At 36.4% G+C, this 12,049-nt stretch overlaps 1 protein-coding gene across 1 annotated transcript in view; it reads left to right on the top strand.

Annotated features, from left to right (window-relative positions):
- The window catches only part of LOC138935712 (platelet endothelial cell adhesion molecule), a 127,915-nt gene extending 116,812 nt beyond the window's left edge, over nt 1–11,103 (top strand). Inside the window, exon 6 of the mRNA XM_070300494.1 lies at nt 8,222–11,103. Within this exon, the coding sequence (XP_070156595.1) occupies nt 8,222–8,307 (86 nt within the window). The 3' untranslated portion in view covers nt 8,308–11,103. The remainder of the gene's footprint in view (nt 1–8,221) is intronic.
- The last annotated feature ends 946 nt before the right edge of the window (nt 11,104–12,049 follow it).

The following is a 12,049-nucleotide window of genomic DNA, read 5'->3' as shown; positions in this document are numbered from 1 at the left end:
AAAATTTTAATTTTACTAAATATTTAGCGCTTAGAAAATAATCACTGTCTTTTATTATAAAATTGGCCGACGCGCGATTGCTACATTTAACTTATTCAATCCCGATGCGTGTATGTGTGATGTTCAATCTCATTTCGACAAGTTCAATTTTGTTACAATCGTGCACTATTAATCCTGTGCCAGAGAGATCGGGAGCTAGTTTAAAACCTAGCTTTGAAATTGCAGCAGTATGTGTCAATAGATTACACTGATGCAACTCTCACTAGCAGTGTCCCCGTTGGCAATCCCAATTTTATGATCGCATTCGTACCCTGCGGAATCGAAAAGTATCGTCTGCCGATAATCTATATCCTGGTGTTTTGAATCTGACTCTCTCCATGGATTCTGTTCAAAATACGGGTGATTGGATACTTCCGCTCGCTCGACAGTCGGAAAAATATCCAGTGGGTTTTTGCGCATTGTGCAATTCGTCCCGGGAAAATACGATGAACGTATAAGCGCTGTTATACACTTTTTTGTCTCTTTTATATCTTGCTATGATATGGCGTTCCCCTGTTTTCCCAGAAAAGCCACACGTTATACATGAGTTTTATTGTTTGCTATTATGTATCATCCTGCGTATGGTTTTTTGGTTAATAAATACCATATTCCATTTTTCAACGTTGCACAATCCACGGTACGTAAATTGTTATCGCTACAATCTGACACGATATTCAGGCTTTCGTTTTACGTTGCTTCGAAAGTCTCCTTTCTTTTTATTATTTTAATCGAAATAGTCCCTTTTAAGAGATCTTCTTGTGAAATTTTATTTTAAAATTTAACGCAATATATATTTTATACAGATAGATAAAAACTATACAAATTGAGAATTTTCGAAAGAAGATTAACAATTTTCAAAAAACATTTTCAAATGGTCAACTTAAGAGAAATTATTACTAAGAAACGTAGCTAGCATTAAAAATATTAAAGAGAATTCAACATCAAAGACCTCCCAGAAACCATGGATGAAACGAGAAAACGTGGTACGAGAAAAGATTATATAGAAATTTTAAAGATTTTGTCTCTACATTTACGGATGTAATCTTTCATCGCGGAAAGATATAAAATATATTTGCGCTCACAGTATAATGTGAGAGATGTTGCCGTACATTTTTTAGGGATTTTCTTCCGCTAACGCGAAGTGAAGTTTAATATGTGAAACGGTTGCAAAATAGATGGATGACTTGAAGAGATGGTTGGCAGGTGTTGTCGCGAAGAATGTTCATGAATTCGCCGACGTAGTTGGCGTCTTGAAAAACTTCTTATCACGACATTGAGGATGATGCTGGCGAGCGCATGATATGCACCGCGTGTGTACCGCTTTAATATGTCAAGCTGATAAACTCGCGTTATTTCGATATATCCAATCAACTATGCAGTGGTAAACCAGAGTTATTTTGAGGTAGGTAATCAACTATGCTGCGGTGAACCGAAATATCACACGTAATATGAAACTAAAGTACAGCGTACAGATATTACAGTATCCATTGTTACAACAGTATAATACGTACATATGTCGCCTCATAAGTTAGAATATTTTCTATTTCTTAATGATTCTCGCACGTTTAAGAGGCGGATGCTGATGAATTCTGTTGGCGATATCAATAAAACATTTTGACGTATAATCTGTCGGGTAATCCCGTTTCCTAAAGTGCGCGCATACATGAATTTCGCGAAAATAAAAGAAAATCATTTGTACGCGAAACGAAATTAACGTGCGTACATTTAATCCTGTACACAAGTTGACCAGTTGCCAGCGGCGTAAATTTAATAAATCGCGGCGAAACGTAGGATTACGAAACATATAAAAATTTTGATTTTAGCGCATAGCGACATTTATCAAAAGTTGGTACACGTCTGACGGTACTATAATCACTTTTCCGCTGAGTCGTGTATTAATCCCTCGACATTTTTCGTTAAATATTATTCGCATATGTCGAGCTACTGTACTGTTAAACTATCGGGGAGCCTCGGTTCACCTCATATTTGTTTATTTTATAAAGGACGGAGGTCTATATTCCGACGAAAGCGAGACGTACATTTTATTTTCAATGACGTTTGCCCGATAACATTTAATAAGCGCCGATCGCATGCAGCATGCAACGTGCAGCATTCTATAAAAGACTTGTGTGGCATTTACGGAAAATAAAAGCGACCACAAAAATAGCATTTTTTGTTTACGTTAGTTTTTTTTTAACTCAATAACTCGCGTCTCTTATAGAACGTTCGATTTACATATAACATTGATGTAACATAATATACAACGTAGTAAAGCGGACGTTAATTTTTGCAATATTTTTTCTTTGCAATTCGATATACGTAACATCATTTTATAGTGAATGCATTTTTTGATTTAGCCATTTTATAACATATTTAATGCTAGAAAACTGTTATTGGGATAACGCAGTTTTAAATATTTTTCCCGTTTATATTTTGATATATATTTTATAGCTATTACAAATACATCAATTACTATATGTTGCATATAGCTGATATGTGTATTTATTCAACATTATGTAATTATTGTACTGTGTTTACAAAGTGAAATTAATAATATTTAATATAAACTGTATGACATAAAAAATAATACGTGTAAATATCAAAACATTTAATATAAATTTTATTTTACCCTATATAGAGTTAAAAATTTTACTTGTCAAATTGATGACATTAGTTTCACATTTCCTAAGTTTTTATTTTTTAACTTAAAACACATGCAATATATATCATATCAAAAATATAGTTGCATGAAATAAAAATGGAATAAATCTAGAATAACAGACAATATGTACAAATATCGTATATTTCTTGACTAAGATTGATCAATACTAGTTTCGCGTTCAAGTTACAGAATTTGTATACATGAATATTATCAGTTGAGTCAGGGAATATGCATTCGCCCCGAGATGATGTTATATAACATCTCCGCGCGCGTTACGCGAGATTGTCTTTGCTCTGAAGAGTTTGTTTCCACGCAGAAAAATTCGCGTCGTGTACGCGAAAGTTTAACGGCAGGCTAGTGCGGAATTTCCGTAGATTTCGATGTACGCGCCCGCCCTCGCCCCACATGCGAGACACGAAAGATTCGCTGCCTCGTTGGGGAAACTTGCCCGAGACGAGATGACGGCCCTCACGACGAAACTTGGGTTCTTCTCTTTCTCTCTCTTTTTCTCTGTGTCATCGTGTTACCTTCTCGTTCCTTCAGCCTTGATATATTCTTCCTCTAAAACCCCCTCTGTTCTCTATTCGCCAGCTTCGCGAATTATCCGAGCCCCGAGACGCTAATCTCACATGTACGACGACGAACGAAGCAAGAGGAAGGAGATTTGAATGTCTTTGGGCCTGAGGGATGCCATCTCGTTTGCAGTCAAACGAGTTACACTACAGTATATCCGTATATATTCTGCTTTTTAATATATATCTTAAAATACATAAAGTGATTTGGAACAGTATAGCTATACAGTTAGAAATAATTCCGTATTATTTCACTGGAACAAATTAATTTTACTATCGAACGTTTAATTAAATTGTCCGTACAATTTAAATCTCATTATCATATCTCATTAACGAAACCTTTTCGAGTGCATTATTTGTTTCATATAATTTACGCACAACATCTGTTTTATATATAGTTTGCTACGATTATTTGATACATAATCTTTTTATCAAGCGCATTTTAATAAACGTCATTTACAATTTATCAAAATTGTTTATCCCCGATACACTGGGAAACGTGAAAATTTTTTAATCATATCTCGACATATTTATAAAACTATTTGCATGATTATTTTACCTTCTAAATAAAGTATCAAATTTGGAGATACACGCCGTATACATAATTTAGCGTTAGCCGTGCTCGATCGAAGCGCAAGTATCCTGGACGCTCCTTTAAGAGTAGTTGTTATCAAAGCTTTGCATACCCGATTATACGCGGCTCTTGTTCCCGTGTAAACTCTACCGAGCGAAGAAAACGCGCAACGCTCTTCGATCGACTAACCGTCCTGGAGGCGACGCTTATCAGCTGGCCGGCTTCGCGCGCAGTAGACACAGCCGTCTCGTGTCAGCCAGATAGGGAAATGGCTCGCGCTGCGCTCCGACGCTCCGTTCGCTTCTACAGACGGCAGATGTGCAAAAGCCTGGATGATTGATCGCTGACACTCCCAATACTGTCATTATCGAAAGTGTCATGTAGGTGATCGTTTCAAGACCGATCAGGATAAACCTTTTTACCTTGAGCAACGTATTTGCAATATTTCAATTGAAACAATATGCCTTTTAAGTGTCGGTATTTTTAAAAAATTTGCACGGAAAAATTTCGGCTCTTGTCAGGAATCTACAAAATTCTGCGCTTAAAACAATTGAGTTTGAATTTAATTAATAAGCGACAGCAAAAGCACACAAAGTCTGCGAAAGAATAAATATAATTCCGAAATTAAGACAGCATGGTTATAGGAAATTTTCGAGTTACGTTGAATCGAGATTCTGTTCTCAAGTTGTGTACAAACTCATCTTCAGGTGTCTGAAATTTATTGGTTTATGTCGAACTTCACCGAGTTTCTGATTACTTGTAAATATCTGATTAGTTTCGAGCGTAGGAAAATAAATGGATTATCGTAAGACGTGGAAAATGAGGACTTTTCGATTTAAGCTTATCCTTTGGATAAAGAAGTTATCAGAGTGGCATCGGGCGCATTTATTTACATTCAAAACTTTTTATACGTATAATATATATAATACGTTATATATATATATGGTGTAAGAGCGTTGAAGTATTAGCTCCATTTTTCGAAAGCATATAATAATATTTTTGAAATATATTCCGAATAAAATATTTTATCGCGATATATCTTATTGTATATATTATTCTTTATTCTGCTATATCTTTCTATTACTTCCTTATATCATTTGTTTCAATATAAATCTGCACATAGCACAATTTATATATAGATATATATGAATCTCTTGGATTTTATTTGCTCTCTAGCAAAATTAAATTTAATTAATTATATTGAGATTTAATTTAACCGAATACATTACTAATTGCCACGATAAATGGTTGGTAATTTAAAGATACATTTTAATATTAAAATATCTTATAATTGGACAACTGCATCAATTGCATATAAATGACTTGTAATAACGGCATAGAAATGTTGCTCAGTTAATTGCGTGCAGCTTATAAAACTAACTTTTGAGTTCCTCGCATTGCGTATGGAGACTGTGCAAACGATGACAGAAACGCACTTTGCCTTTGTGTATTTAAGTGAATCGTTTCCTCCGAAACTTTCCGAGGACTCGTGACACAAACTTACGAGCACTGGGCTCATGTAGTTGACTGAAGAGTTTTTACATCAAGAACTCCCTAGATTTCGTCGCGGCGGCCTAGACCTCACGCACTTTTCAGGTCGCGACGGACGCTTTCAATCTCTCTGAAAGGCTCTTATTGAAAATCCATAAACGGTACCCCACATAAACTGTTTTTATACTTACATTGCATTTATACACGTCGCGTAAAAATCTGATTCCACGTTTACGAAGAGTATGAAGTTCTATTCAGCAACTTGCTTGTATATACATTTCCTATAAATATACGTCTCTGGAGCAACTCTGTATAAATTCACTCGGCATTTATTATGTTGTATATTCGTATGAACTTAATACGAAAGAGGTATTATTATATAGGGAAAGATACTTTTTTTTTTCCACTTATACATTTTCTAGCAAATTTAAAATAGTACGAAAAAATAAATTCTAAAATAGTCAATTTGTATAGTTGAAAGAAAAATTTTTGATGATATTTTGTACGTTAATATTTTACGGGATATTTAAATATGCATGAGAAAAAAGTATTGCGTATGGCGCAGCATGCGATATCAATCGTTACAGATGAGCAGATTATATTCATCATTTTTTATATACAAATGGGAAATATTTCAAAAGTAATATCAACGATCGCTATCGAGTGAGCCGCTTTCTGGAATGTTCGCGATTTTACTACCGTTCGCAAAACTCTCGTACATTTTGGAATAAATTTGATAGGAGCAGACTGGGGATACGTACATGGTAAACCACGACGATTGATAAGCGACCAAAGGAGATTTCGGTCCTCCTCAATTTTCAAACCTGTCAGAGCTTATTCCACTTTAGTCCCTCTACCTTCGCGCTACTGCCGTTACAGAAATTCATTCTCTTTTGCGCTCGTAGTAATTTCATTTCGTTCACTCCCTGTTTTCCGCAGGCGGCTGGTTGCTTGATTCGTACGTATTACTCCCTGGGCCGTGGTCGACAGAATTGTTTTTAGGAAATTGACTTTTCCACCCGACAGAAGGAACAATGCCCCGCGGAGGAAAATCCACTGACGTTCCACTTAATAGCGCTCCTCCTCCCCTTCACCTTTTGCGCGCCAGAGTTTCCATTTTGAAAGGGATTTCAACAGTTGACACGCCTCGCTTTGCCAACGAGATTTAATCTTGGACAGGAAGAAAAATGTCATTTTCCGCGAAATCCATCCCTAATAATCTATCGTATTTTAAATGTAAAATATTTTATGAAAGATATAATTATTTTTTACTTTGTTACTTTTATATATATATATATATTGTAACATAAATTTCACAAAATAGAAATTATATTTATTTTTGTGTCTGTCACAGATTTAAGGAACAGTATTTGGTTTTAATCAATTTTATCAAAATCATTCATAAAATATATATAAAAAAATGTTTCTCTTTCTGAGACAAGAAAAGATTCAATAGTATTAAAATCATTCATAACTGAATATTTAAATTTTTCCAAAAAATTAGATATCTTGTTTTATAATATAATTTTTTAGTCTTTATTCATATATTTTAACCGTTTGCTTGTAGGGTTTTAAAAGTATAATAATTCGTTCATTTTTTTCTTGTATCATATACAGAATGCATATAGATTAAGTGAGATATTTTTAAAAGCATTTTTAAAGAATATATAGTCGTGTGTATATATACAGTATGATCATACTTTGGATTACAACGATATTCGCGCATGACATATCTGTCAATGTGTCAACGTTAAAATCATGCTTATTACCTATACGCGCTTAGTTTTCATGTACGATAATGTGCTAAAACGTACAAGCCGAACTAAAATTAACTGATTATCGGCGACATATTTCTCGACGAATTTGATATCTATTCACCAGATTTCGTGCGCATTTCTGTCCGACAGACATGTGTCGTTATCACCGCTGTTATTGATTATAAGCGTGTCGATGTTGGACGTAGCGTTTGCGTAGTATAATGATGACGTTTTAATGGTATGAAACATAACGCAGAATGTGTTTACTAATCAATATCCAGTGATGCCAGGCGCACCACGTTATCCAATTCATACCTTATTTCTTTTGTTCATAATATACTCTGTGCCACTATAAAGATTTTGTATAAATTATTTAATCTAAAAAAATAAAGTTTCAACGAGGAGGATACGCTGATACGTGCCATCGTTCTGTGCAAATAGAGACCATGTAGCGCATATAAATTCTGCAAAGATACTAAAAATTCGAATACAGCGTAGAGAGAGTTTGTGATAAAATGTTCAACTTGGAAAAGCTTTCTCTCTTTTATTGAATGTTTTTCTTTTTTGCGATATGATGAATAATAAAAACTATAATCCAATTTTAATGCATAATTTTAATTTTAAATTGTTACAGGAAAGTTTTTCAAAGAGACTTAAAACCGATATCTCGACCTATTGTATTGAACATCATTCTTCAACTTTTTTTCACAATAAAATATCAATATTATAGAAAATTTTATTTCCTCTTTTAATATATTGTATTTATATCTCAGGTACATTATGTTATATTTTTTATTTAACGCACAATATAATTTTTTTTTTTCATATAAAATATTAAAGCATAAAAAGAGGGTTGAAATGTCACTGAAAAATTGAATGCAATATAAGAAAAAGATTTAAGAAAACTAACTTTTGATTTATTCATTGATGTATTATACAAGTATCTGAGATATATAAATCATTTATCATATATATTTTAGTATTAAAAATAATTTAATTACACTTTTACTCATTGTTAGAAATTACCTAAGCCTTGTCAGAGATTGTTTTATAACATTAACATTCGAAAAACGGCACTTGCCAATTGTGGTGAGAAATAGTAACCTTTTTCTAACATATGTTGCAGTAACCTCAGAAAACGGAAGCGACTCACACACCATGACGTTTGTGACAATACTCTGCGTGGGCATGCTCCATCTGCTTCTGAGATAGTCACGGCACGTCTGAGACTACGAGAGAGGAGCTCACGGGCGTCGCATGATAAATAGTACACTAGTCAGCAAGAGGAGGGGCTGGAGGAACAGACGAAGAAGTTTAAGGACCGCGTATGGATGGCGCAGAAACAAATAATATTGTTAAATTGATCAATTATTTAAACATTTTTTTTTTCTTATTTAGTGCACTAAATTATTTTTTTGGGACGCGTTTTAAGATCGTGAATTCTGCAGTTCCCCGGGTTTTCGTTTGTAAGATTCTTGACAGTAATACGGTAATAACTTTCGACGGGCATTTTTCCAAAGGAAAAAGAGACCAAAGGAACGCGGCGCTTAACATTTGATATTTGATCATTGATTATCGTTATATATTTTTCAATCATATTTTTTATATAGCTCATTATTTTGTAAGACGCGCTCGTATGCGCGAATTGTTTTTCGTTTGTCTTTTCAATGATATACGGAGGAATAGAAGAGAACCCGATGAGCGCGCGCGTTACCAGTCAAAGACTAACGTATATCTCGAATTGGATCGTGACTAGTGAAAAAATAGATAATCGGGTAAAATAACGTGCATGTAAATTCTGAAAGCTGCTGAAAGACTTGCTGCGACGCGCTTTACAACACGATGAATCGAAGAAACGGAGAAAGCGTAGCCAATTAACCGCGTTCGATTATTGCCACGACGCTAAATTTGAGATACGATGAGTAATGAAAAGGGATTCGTCCAAGGATCGAGCGACAGCGAGAAAGAAGAGAAAGGGTAGGACTTTGAAGTCTGATGCACGTATACACGTCTATAGGTGCTTGTACAGCCCGCCTCTAAAGGATTTGCGATCCTTGCCGCGAGAAAAAGTGTGTGTGTGTGTGTGTGTGTGTGTAAGAGAGAGAGAAGGAGAAAGAGAATGAAAGAGAGAGAGAGAGAAAGTGAAAGACGTTCTCTTCCGCTACATCACTGACAAGAGACCCGAACCGGAGAGATCGTACAAAGGAAGAGGAATGGATAAAGCGGTGCGAAAAGTTTTCGCATACCAAGCGGGAGAATTCCTCGAAATCGTACTTCTCTCATATCCCAGTAACAACGCACTCGATGTACACATTCGAATATCTCCCTGTTACGCTCGCCTAGGACGAACATGGCCATCATGCGATGGAGAGTCCCATTTGTCCATTGTCCAAACGCTCCCGGGCTCGCTCGCGTAGTCGGATCAATGTCGTGAATTTCGAAGCGGAGGACTCTCTGTACGCGCGCGCGGAATAGACTACTACTGAAAGCTCTTTTTCTCTAAGTTTTTTCTTTTTTTTTTTTTTTTTTTTCCTTTTATGCACGACGTGGCTATTACTGCGGACGAATGCGACTGTGAACGAGCAGGTATGTATTTACGTCATTTGTTTATTTTCCAATCGCGATTTGCTATAATAGTAAGTCTGTTGCTCGGTTGGCGCTCTTTAATAGCGGTATACAAAAGAGATCAATTTTGATTTAGAAGCTGTTTTTTTTTTTTTTTTTCTCTGTGTATTTCTTCTTTTAACGCAACGGGATATACATGTTCTATTTTCTTTACTATCTAATGTTTTTCTATAAACTTTGCAATGTAACATTTAAACTAGGTAGATATCGATCTTCTCGACGTTTGCGTCAAGTTCTTGGGCGAGTATTTCGAAACTACTTGCAAATATACGACGTCGTCGGGCGTATAATTTTAGAGGTAATCGGTCGGTATCGAGATCGATTTATTGAAGGATATAGAGGAGGAAGCAACACGCTGGAAAGGCTGACACGAATGTTGAGTTTTTCATTCTTCCCGCGTCTGTCTTCTCTTTATTAAACGGACGATAAACCTCGCGAGCGGATTCCGCGTGTCTATAAGCCGGCTACATAAGCCGCCGCGCAACTGAATACAGAGAAATCGCGTCTGTATTAACTCCTCCCTCATTTCTCTCCCTCAGACACAGAACGTCTCTTCCTTCTTCTCTTTTTCTTGCTCTTGCTTTCCGCGTGCATACGATAGTACTTGGCATGATCACCTACAAATCTTGGCGACATGATGCGCATCGGCATGAAACTGCATACAAAAGCATCAAGCGATGCTTATTTTTCACGAGCAGATTCGTCAATTTCCGATTGGTATGATAAATCGAAGGAAACGATATCGGGCGTGCTAATATTCCGTGCCACGCTCAAAACAAAGATCGAGTTTCAATATTCTCGAAGTGCGTTCTTCGAAAGTTATAGAATTAATAATTTATAGCGATATACTTTCGTAAAAACGTTACGTAATTAAGTTAAAAAATATGTAGAAATGCAGTGACATATACATTTTCGTGATCATGTTGTTAACATTATATTTTTAGATTCGAGCTATTTTTGCTTTCGATTTATAGAATGAAAAGATGAAAAAAAAAATGTTACTTTGTGGATGAATGTAAAATACGCTGTTGAGTAATTTGATATGAAAATTTCATTTACAAATGTTGACTGAAATATAGCTTAGACGGGACTTGTTCTTTTGAGAATAGTTGATCTTTATATGCCTGAGGTGGAAAGCTTTTATAATATTAAGTCGGATGAAAGAGCTCGATGTATTTTATATTGATAGTTTACGATATATCCAAAGAAGTATTTATATATAATAATTTTCCCGAAAGAAAATTAAAATTGTAATTTGATATGCAACATATAAGCTACAGGTGTGAAAAATAGAAATATTTCGTTAAGCCAGGTTTTAATTCTATACACTTAAGTCTCTATTTATTTTTAAGATCTCTTGCACAAATCATCGCATCATTATTGTTTTTGGGCATTATACTTTAGTTAATGTGTACATACTTATTTTTATCATATACAATAAACTACTGCATGTGAAAATAACTGTCTTTCTGCCAACACACGATCGTCCCACGAACAGCTATCTTTACAGTCTTATTTTCAGCCCGTGGAAAACAGTATCTCGTTAATGCGGACGTTTTCATTCCCCGATAATTGCACCCGCAATCAGATCGAAGAATTTCCACGAACGCGCATAAATATATCCGCTTGGCGGTGCTCGCCCCGTATCCGATCTCTCGCCTCCTCGCACCAACGATACCGTGCGCGCTCGCGACTTCTGAAATTCATTGCCCAAGCACCGAGTCTATAGACGAAACCCACAATTAACCTGAATCGAGATCTCTACGCTCTCACCCTTTCTATACAACTCGATTCCGGGCGAAGTCTTAGAAGGAGCCCGTCCTCGCCCGTGCAAGCTCGAAGTTTGCACGACGAATATACGGTGCGCGCAGGCAAGCAGGTACATCCAACCGCCAAGAAGATAGCGTGTACCGCACGGGAAACCCGTTACGGTGTTTGTGCATCTCGTGTACGCACGTGTATATGTTTGTTTGAGATAGTGTACGCGGCATGCGGTATGCGGTACCTATACGTTACTGCGCGTTGCACGTCTGTACATCTCCAGGATAGTTTCTTCCTCACACAGACGCGACAAAGGAAACGACGTTTCAGTTAGCTGAAACGTTGTCGCCGTAACAATCACCACCTAGTCGGCTAGACTATCCTTCGTCCTCCCCGTCGCTCTCCGTCTCTCTCATTTCGCCTCTCTCCTCCGTTTGCCCCCTTAGGTCGCGCGAATTTCGTCTCCTCATTCTGTTGTGCCGATGTTGAAAGCCGAACTATGGTAGAGCGAGAGCGTCGCAAATCTGTACTCTGGCGGCGCTATTCGCCGGTATAGTGCGACTCGGTT

This window comes from Polyergus mexicanus, unplaced genomic scaffold, assembly GCF_030449975.1.
Source record: "Polyergus mexicanus isolate NDT 795.1 unplaced genomic scaffold, iyPolMexi1.0 SCAF_8, whole genome shotgun sequence".
Classification (NCBI taxonomy): domain Eukaryota; kingdom Metazoa; phylum Arthropoda; class Insecta; order Hymenoptera; family Formicidae; genus Polyergus; species Polyergus mexicanus.
Note: the sequence above shows the minus strand (reverse complement) of the source record. Positions and strands in the feature narration are given on the sequence as shown.